General features: G+C 36.9%; 2 protein-coding genes across 3 annotated transcripts in view; both read right to left on the reverse strand.

Annotated features, from left to right (window-relative positions):
* Positions 1-1,477, reverse strand: part of LOC109822829 (F-box protein At4g00755-like) — a 3,007-nt gene extending 1,530 nt beyond the window's left edge. Inside the window, exon 1 of one of the 2 annotated variants that reach the window (XM_020389086.1) lies at positions 1,251-1,475. In XM_020389086.1, coding sequence (XP_020244675.1) covers positions 1,251-1,365 — 115 coding nt within the window. In that variant the 5' untranslated portion in view covers positions 1,366-1,475. Of the gene's footprint in view, positions 1-1,250 lie in introns of both variants that reach the window. The other variant, XM_020389087.1, reaches the window with a different exon arrangement.
* Positions 3,998-9,400, reverse strand: LOC109819484 (F-box protein PP2-A13-like). The gene is given in 4 exon segments (XM_020385219.1): positions 3,998-4,680; positions 7,631-7,749; positions 8,910-8,968; positions 8,971-9,400. Coding segments are annotated over 4 exon segments (822 nt in total). The 5' UTR covers positions 9,173-9,400; the 3' UTR covers positions 3,998-4,238.

Genomic DNA, 17,288 nt, shown 5'->3' on the forward strand with positions numbered 1-17,288 from the left:
TATGGATATATGGAACTATACCTAGAAATTAATATACAGGAAGAGAACAATCCTCATAAAGCATTAAATATCTTGAACATTGATACATATTTAAAAAAAGAAAGAAAGAAATTCATATGCTTCTAACAATAAACATACAAATAATTTAGTTATAAAGGTTGCATAGTCATTATTCTTTATTGCCACTTACTAATATCCACTGACGTGGACAGCTAACTAATCTCGTCATTAGCTAGTTACATTCTAATCATTAAAATTCCTCCACTGAATAGCCATCTTCACAATGTAATCGAAGCATATATACCAGATTCTGTTATCCCCTTTCTAATAAAAAGCCAATAACAAGGCAGCCTGGAGGGCCATAACGAAAGTTTTCAGAACTAGAATATTACATGAGTAAAAATTGAACTATCAAACATTAAGCCTAAGTTGTACCAAAACACATCCTGATAATTTATTTCAAATAAATAACTTATCCTTGGATTGCTTTCTCCATGTTTTTTCCCGAGTGCTGCTACAGGGACCCCAAAATAGGAGTCTCTGAGTGGGACAAATGAGTGGGACAGGTAAGGTGTCCCCTCCCTGTCCCGTGATGCACTGTTCTTTCCCACTCATGGTCCCCTATTTTGGGGTCGCTGAGGTATTTCCCCTCCTTTTTCGGGACCATTGGGAATGTCAACAGTCGTCATGCAAAATAATTCATAGATAAACAAACAAACAAATAAATATTAAATTAAAAATATCAATATTTGATGATCTAGGACTGCAAGAACTTGGGATGCTTTAATTTAACAAGTCCAATTGAATCCATGTAATTTTAGAAGGTCAATTGATCTCAGACAAAAAAGAAAGTAATAAAATTCCACAGAAGTTTCCCAAACTCAAGTGTTATCATATTTCATTATCCTCTTTCTTTATTACAAAATTTAAATCATTACAATTAGGCGTTAAGTATTCTGAATAATTGCACCCACTAATCATTACAATCAGATACAATAAGAGATTTAAGCACACTCTAAAATGATAAAGAATCTAAATTGTACTTATAATTAATAAAGAAAATCTAAACTTTTTTGTTAGGGTAGGAATAATTTCAGTCGATGTTGAACTACCCATTTCAATCCAGCACAAATACAACCCAAAAACGCCCAAATTAGCCAAAAAAATCAAACACCCAGATCACAGAACAACCAAATTTAGCTAAAAACAACAGTAAAGATTTGATTTTTTCCTCCCTCTCTTTATCTTACCAAATTGGTACCACGATTTAGAAACAGAGCAGGCTCTGGCAAGATCAGCAGGATCATCAAGGCCCGTGAGCACCATAATCGAAGCATCATCACCAATAAATTCGAAGAAATTCATCGTAAAATCACGTGAAAATTCCCAAATTTTCACAAGCGCAGGCTGGGACTGCAATTCTTTTATTTATTATAATTATATCTACATATATTGAGGGAAGAGTAAGGGCCAAGAAAAGGGAAGAGGCTTGGGGATGAAGATGAGGACGGGGTTGAGTGGGGCCCACGCCTGGACACTTCTGAGCTATCTGCGGATATGTGGGGCCCTGGATCTCCGTGTTTGAAAAGATCTTTTGGGACATATGTCGGTTGGAGGTTAGTTTTGAGAGCAGAGTTTGTTTGTTTTGCTTCTTTTGCCTCTGATTCCCTGTAAAAATTGACAGTTTTCTTATCAAAACGTCGTTAAAAAAAATGTTTTGGCAAAAAAACTGTTAAAATTGACAACAAACTGCCAGTTTTGATAGAGAATCAGGGGCAAAAGAAACCAACCTAACAGCCCCTTGTATATCAACTTTTTTAAATTATTCCCCCCGACGGTTAAAAACAGTTGATAACCGCAAGTAACAATTTGTACTTCTTTAAAAAGAAAGGGCTAAATGGCACTTACACGCTGTGAAGTTTGTCCGACCTTTAGCACTTAAATATCATAATGTGTATTTCGTGGCCAAAAAAAATACCATAATATGTCTGCAGTTACAATCCTTATAACGGTGTTAATTTTTTTTATCATTTGGACAAAAATGACCTTCTAGCTATTCAATACCCCGTACTGTTAAAAAAAAAAATCCCCAAACCACTCATTTTCTTACATTACTCCCTAAAGAATGATTGTCCTAGAGCTTTGATTTTGGACTCCGCCCAAATTTGGGGATCATAACTCTGTTTTGGGATCTTGGTGAAGGGGTTTCGTGTTTAAATTTAGAGATTCGCAGTGGAATTAACCTAGGATTTTGCACTCTAAGGTGTTATTAGCTAAAAACTTGATCTTTACCTTGTTTTTGGAAATTTTGGGTTGTACTTGGGGAACGTCAACTAAAATCTTGATGAACTTGAATCCCTTGAGCTTGATTTCATGGCTCGGCAATGATTTAAGGACAAGAGAGAGAATGTGTGAATTTGGAAATTAGGTTTAGATTTGAATGATAAAGTTTCTAAAGAGTGAGAGGATAGGTACAAACAGTAAATAACACAACACAATCAATGAGGTTAAAAAACATTCACTTTGGTCATGTGCAGGGATGCATTCTGTTCGAATACGGCTCGGATATGATACTTATCATATTCATATCTGCTTACCTATCTCGAATACAGATACATGTGTATCTCGGTAAGAAAAATTCATACCCATAACCGCTAAAATCGGATATCCATATGGATATACATCGAGAAATATAAGCAGGTATGCATGCAGATACAAAATGGATATCAGAAAACTACATAGTATTAAAAAAAAACTGTGATACAAAAGAGTTCATTAATTTGTTCACTATATCTGAAAAAACAAAGATTAGGCCATCTTGATCATCATAATTAACCTCAAATCCATAATCTAAGGACTAAAACTATCGTAACAGTATGACTAATATTTGTTCAGATATTTCGGATACGGATCCGGATATTTGACTACAAAACCATATCTGTAACTATATCCTATTGGTTATAGATTTTAGTAACCATATTCGTATCCTAACGAAAAGTTACAGATATTTCATCGGATATGGATACAGTTTAGCACCCCTACGTGAGAGTCATATGAGAATATTTTTTAGAATATTTCCACTTGTCACTAACATATGGTAGTAACGTGCCAACTTTTCAAAAATTGTGGTATTTTTTTTTGCTACCAAATATAGGTTATCGTATTTAAGTGCTAAAACGGGCAAACTTTGTGGTATTTAAGTGCCATCTAGCCTTAAGAAAAATTGGGCTAATGACTCACATTTTTTCTTGATAATTTTCAAGAAAGACCCTACACATTTGTTAGTGAGAGTACTAAAATAGTATAGAACTTGCGGTACAACAATCATTTTCCATGGTCTTAAATCTTAATGCAGGCCTCTGAAATTTTGATTGAGCCCACGTTAAGAAGTAAATAAACGTAACGTGAAATAGTCATGTTCAAATATATATATATACATCATAAAGGATAGAATGAAATTGGATAAGCAATAAATCTTGTTTCAAAAATTGGATAACTAATAAAACTTTTTTAAAAAGCATAAATAACTCCAAGATGTCTAAGACGAGTATAAAAATGTTTTCTTTAAATACAAAATGATTTCTAAATAACCGGGTCATAAAAAAGGAATTTTCACTGATTATGGTCTAATACATCCAAAAACCAATGAAAATTTCGAAAGTATATATATATATAAGAAATACTAGGTTTCTGATATTGGTGTGTAGAGGCAAAAGTAATTTTATTACGTATGGAGGCAATAAAAGTGATGATAACAGTGGCAGGTATCGATATAAACTAGTAACCACGGACATGGCAATAGTCTATGACAAAAGCATCGATGGCTATAATCGTGGAAACTAGCAATTTGATTCCACAGGTTTGAGCCTTTTCTATTCACATTGATCTCTAACAAGTAGTTTCTTTTATCTCCTCGAACAAATAAAAAAAAAACGGATATAAGAAAAGCACTCATGCTGCTATCGAGCCAAATCAATGAGGGAAATAGACCACAAAATGGATACAAAATGACTACTATATAGTGCCATATATATTATCATCATACAAAGCATTGAACTCTACATAAACCCCTGGCTAAGATTATCTTCTCTCCACTACTTGAACAAAAAGGAACAATCATAAACTAATTTATGGAATCTAAAATAGCTCATCCCTCCTATTTACATTTCACAAACACAAAATGTATAACAATGAACAACTACACACTAACTTACAAGAAAACAAATATACACGCCTCTTTATCCATGCATATTATTATAGCTCAGAGGCGCCTCCTTCGGTCTAAATCCCTTGGGATATATTAACACAGAATCAACACAGAGACCACCTTTCGTGTGAGTGCAATCAATCTGTACCATTGAGAACTTCACTGTCGTTGATTCTCTCGAATCCTTAACATCGAAATCTCCTACATGGTAAAGGATCCAGCTCCCTGGCTCATCTAAGTAGCATTTGGACTGGGACCGCTGACCGTCTGATGTTGAGAGATGAAATCGAACGGGCTGTATATCCCAGCCGTGGATATGTTGGGGACTGCAGATCCTACGGCCAAGACGCCGCGAAGCACGGCCGAGGTGGAGGCGGAAGAAGAGGCTGTAAGTGCCTTTTGGGAAGAAGAAGTCAATCTCTCCGCCGACTTCTAGCCACCAGATTTGTTGGAGGTATGCAACCGTGTGGAATCTGTAAAGGGAATGGTTTGGTGTTTAGCCATTCTTTCTATATAATTTGTATGATGAGCTCAAACTATCCATATCATTAGATATGATAAAATCCTAAAAACATCTAAAAAGTAAGGGAAAAAAAAGTGTTTTTATGATTAGTTCACATGTGCATCGATCGAGTGACCCTAAAATGAATACTTTTAAATGAAAAAGTTGTTTAAAAGTATGTTGTGGGGTACTACACCTAAAAATTCAACGTGCAAGGATTTCACGTTACTCGAATCAAGGTTAATAGGTTGCATTGCTTACTTAGAAGCTACATAATACAGTTTTCTGTAATGTGTTATTTTAAAACCCATCAGTTTGGGAATGTGTTGACCTATAGGTGAAAGATATCCATTCATATGTTCTTTTAAGGTACTTTTTTATGGTTTATATCATGTTTGAAGGTATGGAATTTTCATTTGAATGGAGTAGCCGCACCTGCAACGGACAGTGAGTGGAGGTCCAGTGGCGGGCGCCCCCCTGACAAAGTCTCCAAGCAGCATCCCAGATCAAAATTGAATTTAAGTTTGTGAGGTGTGAGTATTACGCAGTTCTGGCCCTACTGACAGAAACCCCACATTGTAAATATGTACCTCACACACCATCGACTATGTATTGCAAAGAGGGAAAAGAGAGAGTATAGGGAAGTGAAATTAGTGTTTGAGAGATCGATAAATCTTCATTGATTATTAGTGGAATCATAACCTGGCTATACTCCGAGGATGTAGGTAATCACTTTGATTGCCGAATCTCGTTAAGTCCCCATGTTTCTATGGTTATTTTCTCTGGTTTTTTTCTTTCTTACGCTGGTATGCGGTTTGATTTTCTGCTACGTCACCGACACTAACTAGTTTGTGGTACAACTTTAACCTTGTGCAATCCAAGGAGCAAGAGTCAAAATTCACTTGTGTTCGAAGTGTAGACAGAGGTAAGAAGGGAATTGTTCTCTAAGTTACCCCAACACTTCATCTAGGCTCCGTGTCTGTTCCCATGTCCGATACTCCTTGGACACTTGTTGAATATATACATAAATTTACTCAAGCGTGTATTCAATTATATAATACATGTTTCAGTTTAAAGCACTCGTGATACACCTCTTGGACGTATATCTTACAATTCACCTCAAATTTCTTCAAATAATTAGACTCCTGTCGGATTCGCTTTAGCCCATACACAGTTCATTAAGTGTGATTTTAAAAAGTCGTTTGGATATCGAGTTCAAACTCAACCAGTTTTCAATGTATAATTTATTCAATAAAAGAAAGATAAAAATGTTATATGAAGTTTAGATTGATAGGAAACTCTATGAAGAAAAGAGACAAAACAAAATTGAAAAATGTTAATTGGATGCACAACATCTTACACATAACTGAAATCTACTCGTTGATACTAACAACTGAAGAATCGAAAACAATATTAAGAAAATAGTTCACAGCCACTATTATATCAAATACATGTTAGATAAAAAAATAGGCTCCTAAAGTAAAGGTTGGCGGCACTGCTACTGGAGAAAATTCTCCTCCAAAGACTCAGTAACCATTATATTTGACATGTCAAGCGATAAGACGACAAGTTGTTTAAGAGCTTGTTATTTTAATTATCTGAATACCAAATCCCTCCATACCTCTCTGCTCCAGACATTTCTTTGCATCTTTTGTCAATTGTTCATGTATTCACAACTACATTGAAATCGAGAAGTTACCAATGTTTAGTTCTCAACATTCCAACCCATTAAGAGTCGGTGTCATAATTGGCAATGTGCCAAGAGGTGTACACTTTCTACATGAAGCCAATACGGCTTTCATGTGATCTGATGTATAGAGGCCAGACAGTAACTACTAACTGGGAAACTACATCTTAACAAATACCTTCATAGAAAGTATTTAGTATTTTAACATGAAGCCTAAAGATCACCAGATACTAGAAGATATCACTTCTTTTGTCATTGCTATAGAAAATGAATCCCAATATACCTAGAAAACAAACAGAAATTGCAGATAGAAGAGATTGATATCTATATTTTCAGAGCTATGAATGGATTTCAGAACTGATCCGAAATCCAGCTCTAACCTAAAAACTATTTCTTCTAAAATGGTCAATGAGTTGGACACAAATGATACTATATACATGAAATCAACTAACTAAATGTGAATAACTGCAACGTGCATTAACCATCATAATGAAAACCAGATAAAACTAAAGGATCATATCTTCACAACAATAGACAACATTTTATATTCGTTCAGGACCCTGCAGAAAAGGCGCAAAAGGGCCAAACATAACGTGGAAGCCAAAAAAATACACATCGAAAAAGTTGCTGACTGTACGGAGTTAATAGTGGATTTTGGAGTAACTTCACACAAATAAAATTTGACAAAACTATCAACCTGTGTATAGATTATCGGTAACAGCGTGGGAAAATGTGAACAAGTATTTTCTTTAAGAAAAACATTGAATTTTGTTTTGCGTGCAATAACAAATTAAAATAATACTAACAAGAATGTGAATCACCAAGCGAATTAAGGACATTTTAAACAAAACTGCTCAATCATAAACTAGTACACCAAGAACAAAGTTAACCTTGATACCCAGGGCTACAAAGAAATGTGGTGTGTACATGATTCCTCATAGTAAACGCACAATCTTTCATGAAACATAATAATAGAAATGGTATATACCTTGATTCCTCAATAGGGATGTAATTCCAGTATCTTCGATCATTGATTCCAGTAATCAACATAGCCTTTGATCATATTTAATCATATCTACCAAACTATATAGAAATGGTATATATCTTGATTCCTCAGTAGGGATGTAATTCCAGTATCTTCGATCATTGATTCCAGTAATCAACATAGCCTTTGATCATATTTAATCATACTTATTTAATCATATCTACCAAACTTTATAGAAATGGTATATACCTTGATTCCTCAGTAGGGATGTAATTCCAGTATCTTCGATCATTGATTCCAGTAATCAACATAGCCTTTGAAGAAATCGACATGCAGACTCCACCGGTGTGTTTCACCATCCAAAACTCCTACAATCACCATCACCCAGATTAAGATTTGTCATAAAAGAGCAAAAAGGAATACAAAATCCAGTTTAATAACGATATGACAAGCCTAAACCTACCCCCAAACCTTCAAAAAAGTATTAAAAAATGGAGAAATAAGAAAAGAGCAGAGAGGCTAAATGAACAGTGTCAGTCTCCTTCAGAGAAAATATCACAGCATTAAAGTAATTTTTTTTAAATCGCAATTTGGGTCGCTTCCTTCTCCTTCATTAATGGGCTCCAGCTTCAAGCAAACAAAGAAATATTCTATAATACTTTAACCCAATAAGAAAACTTAACATACAACAGCATAGCGAAACAAAATTGCTATAAGAGAAACATGACAACCTCTTACCGTCATACACAGGTGTGATGGCATCAAGTTCAGATAAGCAAAATGTCTTTGTAATAACAAAAATATCTGACCTCAACACCCACTTATACATCCACTAATAAAAACACCCACTAATAAAAACAGCCAACCTTTGTTCCCAAAAAATGATCTGTGAGCCCAAAGTTCCGCATTTAACTACAAGAAACGTCGAAAAATAAATGTAAGATCCACTTTAAACAAACCAAGTATCTATCTAAAAGAAAAAGAACCACCAAAAGACGCTTGTGTAGTAATTTGAAGAGTTAATTTCTTCAAAGAACAATTCTCAATCCAACACAAACCAAATATAATCCCCAACTTTAACCTAAAAACGCTTTTAACATCCCTTTCCCTTGCTTACAGACAAAGATCCCAGCTACACCCTCTAGAAAGCAAATCAAGCCCACATAACATCCCTTTCCCTTGCTTACAGACAAAGATCCCAGCTACACCCTCTAGAAAGCAAATCAAGCCCACAGTATAACATCTGGAACAAGATAATTTTGCATGATACCTAGATAAAATAAAACGTATCAAATAAATCCAAAATCCGAATTATCCAAACAATTACCAAGCAAAATACAAAAATAATAATAACGATAGAAAACCCAGTATCTACCCACCAAAAAAATTCCATCCAAACACCCCCAAAATTAACGAACAGAAAATATGAAATGCAATCCATTGCCCTTCAATTTAATTCATAAAGTCAGGGAAAGCTGAAATTGACAAAGCAAGACTTAATTAATAAAATGAAGCAAAAAAATTATACCTTTGTGCCTCCATCGAAGAAAGTATGCCGACAAAGCCTCGAATAAACCTCCTTCTTCCCTCTCCCCACAACTTTCCCGCGCTCCTCCTCTCCCAAAACCCTCCCGCCGCCGCCGCCGCCCAAAACGTTCGATTCAACCTCGCCAGACTGCAGATCTCAGCGGGCCCCATGTCCATCAAAACCCTAGCCACGCAACTCTCCGGCAAATCCCCCATCGCCGTCTCGTGGGCCCCACCCTCTATGCTCGAAACTCCATTACCCATCAAAAACTTCACACACAAAAAAAACGTATAAAAAAGGGGATTTTTATGGGACTACCGGTAGAGGGTTAGGGATTTAGAGGAGAGGAAGAGGGCGAGCTTGGAAGAAGGAGGGAAATTTAGGAGAAGAGCATCATCCATTCGCTGAAATTCCCTATTTTGTGATTTTGATTGGCTTTTCTGCGATTTTGATGGGTTATTTTTTTCTCCAATTTGTTCGGGTTTTTTTTTGTGGGAAATGGGTTTATATGGGGAAGAGATCGGGTTGGTATTCCAGAAATGCCCCTGTGGTCGGTAAAAAGAGAGAAGAGGAGCGGTTGAGATTTGATTTTGTGGTGTGGCCTAAAATGCCCCTATTGGATAAGAAAATATTAAATATTAATAGATTTAATTTACACGTTGGCTATATGACTAGCCAGTGAAAGGATATCTCCATTATGCCCATTCCCTTCAAAATGCAAAATACATATGAACGTTGAATATCATAAATAGCCTGTTGTCGGACAAAATTTTGGATAGAGACTTTGAATACTATGGATGAGATCAAAATTTTGACTGCAATTCACTTAAATACTAAATTTTTCTTTTTTGCCAAAAAGTTAACACTTACCTATTGTGGATAGCTTCACTAAGAAAATTTATTTAATTCTTCTAGAATATCCTGACAGGATGTTTTAGGTTAAATTTGTTGTTAATCTAACAGTAAATATCTTATTTTAAATGAAAATATGAAATTATTTTTTCGTGTAATAAAAATATGAAGTTATGGAGCTATGATATTTATGCAAGTGTTTATTAGCAAGTTCCAAATTTTTTAAATCAAGTAAAATATTAGGTGGAAAATATATTGTAAATTGATTATAGTCTGATGCTTACATATAGGGAAATAGAAACTTTTATTAAGAAAGAATAATGATTATATTGAAAATAAAGGTCATGTTTCAGATTATTTCTCCTAAAGACTAACAATATTTGTGTCAAAATTCAGAAAATATTGACAAAAAGTTTTTTAGGCTTTTAGCCAATTCTTTTGTAGAATAATATACACCGTAGAATTTTGACACAAGGAGAATAGATGGGAGGAGGAGAGCATCGGAGCACTCAGCACACCCAGAAGGTAAGCAGTTCACCTTAGCAACCGCCAAACCTCTCTCCATCACCGCCTATCACCCCACTACCCGCTTTTCCTGCCCCTCCTTTCCTTCGCATGTTTCCATGGGAATTCAATCGATTAAAAAAGTTCCTTTTCCGAAACCCTTCGCTTCCTCTTCTCTAGAAAATCTCAGAACCATCATCACAAACAAAATCTTCCGCAATCCACTAAGGGCATCCTCCCCCTCCCTCACTTCCCTCCACTCCTAGTAGTCGAAGCAGGCTGGACTATAATCATCAACCGTAAGAAATTGCGTCGTGCTTCTTGGGTTCCAGCGCCTCTGCCTGTTTTGCCTCCCCTCAAGTGCTTTTTTTGCCACAGCATCTCTCACATGGCTCGAGACTGCCCAGAAGGAGACTTCATCTGCTTCTCATGTCTATGCAAGGGTCACATCTCTAGGGATTGCCCTCAGACATTCAGATCCTCAGCCTTGTCTCCGGTTCTGCAGATCCCTAAGAATCTAGCGACCTCATTCAGGAGCTCTCCTCCTTCGCCATCTTCTACCTAGCGTCTGACAACCCCTCCATCTCCAAGCTCAGAGAAATACTTGCCTACCGTTTCAACCTCTAGGAATGGCCTTTCCAGATTAAGCAAGCAGCAGATACCAGCTTTATGGTGCAGTTTCCTTCTGTCGACCTCCTCGACTAAGCCTTGGAACTGAAGCTCATAGACATAGGCTCCTTCAAGGGTAGATTCCTCATATGGAGGGAGGACCTTAGCCTCTCCATCCGCCCCAAGCCCTTTCTCACTAGGTTGGCATCCACAGGCTACCCTACCACCTGTGGTTCTCGGAGTTCCTCCAGACCTTGTTCAAAGACGTCGGAGAGTGCATCATGAGCTCCAAGGATGTGGCTTTCAGAGACAACTTCAGGGACTACAAAGTCCTCATCAAGATTAGGGATTTCTCCGATATCCCGAAGAGAATCAGATACCGCTACATCTACCCTGTTGATGGTAGCCTCATAGAGGGCTACACAGTTATTCATATCATTGGAAGGCCTATCTCTAAGCAGGCCTTCGAGAAACCAACCATTCAGGAGCTCCAAGCAAAGTGGGAGGGTAACTCCTCTTCAGAGTCGGGATGGGTTGGGATGAGTTGATAGGGGCTCGCCCGGCATGGTCGTCGATCAAGCTCCACTGGCTAGACAACATCAAACCTCGCCGGAGCGGCCATCTTAGAAGGATAAGGACAAGGGCAAAATAGTCTTTTCACCCCACAATTTGAAAGTGGCGACAATTTTGCTAGAAGGACCCCTTGCTTGGTAAAATTGCATTAATTTGGGGCCTCAATAGTTTTAGCCTTTTGGCGCTGAACCAGAGCTGATTGAGGTTACCTAGGACGACAACAATATGATATTAGAGTGTGAGCAGTGGCTACGCTTCCTCTAGGCCCAAGGAGTTGGCGGCTTTGCTCACCCAGTCCTTGTTCCTGTAGTCCTCCCCTCACCCTCTGCTGCCAGTTCCTCATATGGTTCTCCTAGTTAGACTACCAGAGCTAAGTCCTCCTCTATTCCCCCTGGATTCGAGCACATAGCTGAGGGCATAAGAAAAGAGTTGTGGGCAAGGCCAAGGTGCTGCGGAGGGGCATGGCGCACAAAGCATTTCACTGTCACCTGGCTGCCTCAAGATCCTTGGCCTCCTCCACCAAAAACAGTATGTCTTCTTCTTCTTGCTCTGTCTCGCTCCCTCTAAATAGAAAATTAGACTCCATGTTAGCTATCATTCTTTCCAACTGTGGTGCTAAGGACCCCATTTCCCTTGAGGGCCTGACGAGTCTCAGAGCCCTTGAGTCCGATCGTGCAGGGACCTCCTCTTAGCCCCGGCACGTCCTAGCCTTTGTTGTCTCCTCTCTAGATCTTATGAAGCTTGGTTCGTGGAATGTCAAGGTGCTTACCAACCCTATTAAAAGGAAATTAGTTAGAGATAGTATTCATCTAGCCTCTACATACATCATAGGGATCCAAGAATCCAAACTTAGTGCCATGAGACCTTTAGTCCTCAAGAGTATTGGTGGTCATAAAATCTCGTCCTGACTTCAATTAGAAGTTGTTGATTCCGTAGGTGGTGTGCTATTAGGATGGAATGCCTCTATGTTTGATTGTCTAGATTCCTACATAAGCATCTTCATTGTTTTATCTGTGCTTCACCACAAGATTCTTAATTGAAAATTCCTAGTCACCTCTGTCTACGCGCCCATTGATAGACTAGATAGAGAAGTATGTTGGTGGGAGCTCCAGAAAATTCATACAATGTTTCCCCTGCCTTGGTCCCTCTTTAGAGACTTCAATGTCATCATCTTCGCTAATGAGAGAAGTGGCAGATCAGCCTCCCTTTCTGATATGCATTGCTTCAAAAGCCTAGTCGATTCCCTCTCCCTTATAGATATCCCTCTCAATGGAAGGAAATTCACGTGGTCCAACATGTGATCCTCCCCTATCTTAGCCAGGTTAGACAGATTCCTCATTTTCTCTGACTTTGAATCTCAATTTCCTTCCCTCATTCAATTCTGCCATCCTACCTCATGCTTGGATCACCCATTCATCATCCTTGGCACCTCGTGCCCCTCCCCTCAACCTCTATTCAGATTGGAGAAAACTTGGCTTTCACACTCATCCTTCTCACCTTTCCTCACCAGCTGTTGGCAAAACTTCAATTGCATCGGCAACATAGTGGAGACTTTCTACCACAAACTCAAACTTCTCAAACATAGACTTAAATGGTGGGAAATTTTTTTTTATGGAACCATCATACATAACAAGACATCTACCCTGAACAACATACACTCTCTAAATATCCTTGAAGAATCCAGACCCCTCCACCCTTCTGAAGTCTCCCTGAGAGCCTCCCTTAGAGATTCCCTCTCTACTTTAGCCGAACAGGAGGAGACTTACTGGAAACAGAGGTCCATACTCCTTTGGCTCAAAGAAGGAGCTCCAACATTTATTTCTTTCACAAAATAGCATCCAACCACAGAAGAAAAAATTTCATCCCACACCTAAACATCGACAATTCAACCATTTATTTAGAACCAAAAAAACAACTGGCCTTTTTCCACCACTTCTCTAACCTCTTCAAAGCCATCCCCCCATCCCCCTTTTAGGTTGACCGGGAGCATCTCTACCCTTCCCCTTGCCCAAACTTTCATTCCCCGGAAACCCCCTTCTTTGCTGAAAAAATTAAGGCAACAGTTTCGGCCTCCATCCAATATCCCCAAGCTCGGATAGCTTCCCAATCCTATTCTATCAATCCTTCTAGGAAACCATCAGAGAGGACCTGCTTGCCTTCTTTTCTTATCTCTTCGAAGATGCTACACCCCTACAAAAAATCAACTTCTCCTTCATATCTCTCATACCCAAATCCAATTTACCTTGTAATGCCTCTGACTTTAGACCCACCAGCTTGCTCAACGGCCTGTTCAAAATATTCATTAATGTCCTAGCTAATATGCTCTGTTGCTTCCTTCCCTCGTTGGTTTATCCAACTCAATCTGCCTTCCAATCTGGCAAATCCACTCTAGACTCTATTGTTCTTGGCCATAAAATGATCCATCATTGCTTTTCTAAGAAAATTAAGGTCTGCATTGTAGGATCTGAAATAGATACACTAGAACACTAGAAGAGGGGTGAATAGTATTCTTTTAAAATATATGCAAAGTAGATTATAAATTACAAAGAAAAATGGCAATCTCAGAAATTCACAATCACAAACACAAAGTTTTATACTGGTTCCACCAACCCGGTGTACATCCAGTCCCCAAGCAAATCCTGCTTGAGATTTCCACTATGATTTTAAAACCTTACAAAATCAAAAGCAAACCTGACCAATTTGCAAGACCATGCAAATTGCAACACCAATTGACAAGACCATGCCAATTGCCACCCAATCTCTAAACCAAGAGATCAACCCTCTCAAACCCGAGAGAAATCCTTTTTGAAGCAAGAACACAATTGATCCTATAAGCCTTGAATGTGTAGTGAAGTGCTGCAGTGGCTTAGGATTCTTTTAACTCTCTGAATATTGCCTATACAATCTCTAAGAATGATTAAAACCAAGGCAATATCAGAAACTCTCTTTTTCTAAACACTTAGCATGAAAATCTGGAAAATTAGAGAGTGAATATGCACAAAATGTTTGATCTTGCAAGTGCAAAACTTGGTTGTTATTTTCTGATGTTTAAACCTATTTATAGCCTCTGAAATAACATAATTTTAAACCCAATTAACGTCCACAAAACGGCTATAAACAGTCACTTATTTTAAACCTGAAATCTGGAAAAACTGCATCTGTAGTCAACTACAAGTCATAATAGTCGACTACACTGAGTCTAAACAGACTCTGTGAACTCAGAAAATTGCTCAGTAGTCGACTACAAGGCATAGTAGTCGACTACACTGTAAACTCAGATTCTGGAATTTTTCTGTTTAGTATTTTGACTATAACTTTCTCATCCGATATCGGAATGAGGTGATTTAAGATTCGTTGGAAAGCAAAACTCAGATTCTGGAATTTTTCTGTTTAGTATTTTGACTATAACTTTCTCATCCGATATCGGAATGAGGTGATTTAAGATTTGTTGGAAAGCTCTTGAAGAGACCTACAACTTTGGTCTTTTGAGTTTTTCCAGATTCTAATTTCTAAGGGGTGTAAATGAAATGTTTTAAGACTCACTTAATATCTATAAACTCTAATGGCTAACATAGGGGATTTCTATTGTTAACCAACACACTAAGCATGTGTTAGTGTGTTCTAACACTATGTGTGTGCATGTGTGTGAGTGATCAAGGCTTGTACAAATTTCTAAGCAAAGAAAATATAAAATTACATTTTGACAATAAAGTATATCTTCTTCTTTGCTTCATTTTGCCTTGAACTCATCTATGTCTTGAGTATCTCTTTGAATATAATTATTGATATAGCTCTGATACTGCAAAACAAATGTTAGCACATAATACACATAATCTATAATATTTGTTGTCATCAAAACAAACTAATCTTGGGGTCAAGATTCCTAACATTTCCCCATTTTTGATGATGACAAATATATGTTATTAAGATATAAAAATTTTAATCCCCCTGTATGAAATCATTAAATAAAATCTTTTACTCCCCCTGCATCAAAGCATTAGTAAAAAATTTAAAATTAAAATTTTCTATATAACTCCCCCTTTGTCATTAGCAAAAAGAAATAAACATAATTCTAATTAAAAATTTCTTTTCTTGGGTACCTTAATAAAAATATCAAGCACTTTGGTACCCTTTTATATTATATCATTAGGATTAGCCCTTAGGAATCCAAATCCACTTGGAATTTGGTTTCCATTTGTTAACATAAGTGTAATTCTTTGAATTGCAAACTTCATAAATATAAGATGAAATATAATAATTCCTATCATGAATATTCAAATTCTTAGGAATCCATATATACTTATTTTGTTTAGCATGAATATTCTTATTATTATTCTTCAAAACATAATCATTCTTTATAAAATACTTAGGAACAAATCCAATGCCAAAATGATTGTTTGAAGATTTTTGAAATGAGAGCAAATTATTCAAATTCTCTTTACTTTTATTGAATTTACTAACATTCAAACATATATCATCATATTTTAATTTAATAGAAGAAATATCTTTATCTAAAACATTAATGCGGATTTTTAAATCATTGCATTCTGATTTTAGATAAACATTCTCATTAGTCAAAATATGATTTTCTTTAAGCAAGGATTTATTTTCCTCTTTCAATTCAATTACTTGAGAATTAGAAATAGTAGAAGAATTAAAATCAGAAATTTCTTCAAGTAATCTTTTATTTTCACCTTTAAGAAAATTATGTGAAGCCTTTAATCTCAAAAATGTTTCATATAATTCATTGAAAGCATCTAATAATTCTTCATTATTGCATACCTCATCTTCTTGTGCCATGAAGCACATGTGAGTGGATTCCTCTTTTTGTTCTTTCATTTTGAATAACTCAAACCTGTGCACAAGAACAGATATTTTAGATTCTTTAACTTTATTTGTACCTTCATGAGTTACCTCAAGTGTATGCCAAATATCGTATGCAGATGTGGCCGTTGACACCCTATTGAACTCATTCTTGTCAAGTGCACAAAATAATGCATTTATTGCTTTTGAATCCAAATTTGCATTATTTCTTTGAGAAGTAGTCCATTCTGCAAAAGGACTTGTTGGCTTCTCATAATTTGTTTCCACGACGTTCCAAAGTTCGTAGCCAATTGATTGAAGGTAAATCTTCATTCGACACTTCCAATAGTTGTAGTTCAAACCATCGAACATTGGAGGACGATTTGTAGAGTGGCCTTCCTTGAATTGTGTTGTATTTGACGATGCCATCTTTCACCTTGCTCTGATACCAAATGTAGGATCTGAAATAGATACACTAGAATACTAGAAGAGGGGTGAATAGTGTTCTTTTAAAATATATGCAAAGTAGATTATAAATTGCAAAGAAAAATGGCGATCTCAGAAATTCACAATCACAAACACAAAGTTTTATACTGGTCCCACCAACCCGGTGTACATCCAGTCCCCAAACAAATCATGCTTGAGATTTCCACTATGATTTTAAAACCTTACAAAATCAAAAGCAAACCTGACCAATTTGCAAGACCATGCAAATTGCAACACCAATTGACAAGACCATGCCAATTGCCACCTAATCTCTAAACCAAGAGATCAACCCTCTCAAACCCGAGAGAAATCATTTTTGAAGCAAGAACACAATTGATCCTATAAGCCTTGAATGTGTAGTGAAGTGCTGCAGTGGCTTAGGATTCTTTTAACTCTCTGAATATTGCCTATACAATCTCTAAGAATGATTGAAACCAAGGCAATATCAGAAACTCTCTTTTTCTAAACACTTAGCATGAAAATCTAGAAAATTAGAGAGTGAATATGCACAAAATGTTTGATCTTGCAAGTGCAAAACTTGGTTGTTATTTT

Source organism: Asparagus officinalis, chromosome 8, assembly GCF_001876935.1.
Source record: "Asparagus officinalis chromosome 8, Aspof.V1, whole genome shotgun sequence".
Lineage (NCBI taxonomy): Eukaryota > Viridiplantae > Streptophyta > Magnoliopsida > Asparagales > Asparagaceae > Asparagus > Asparagus officinalis.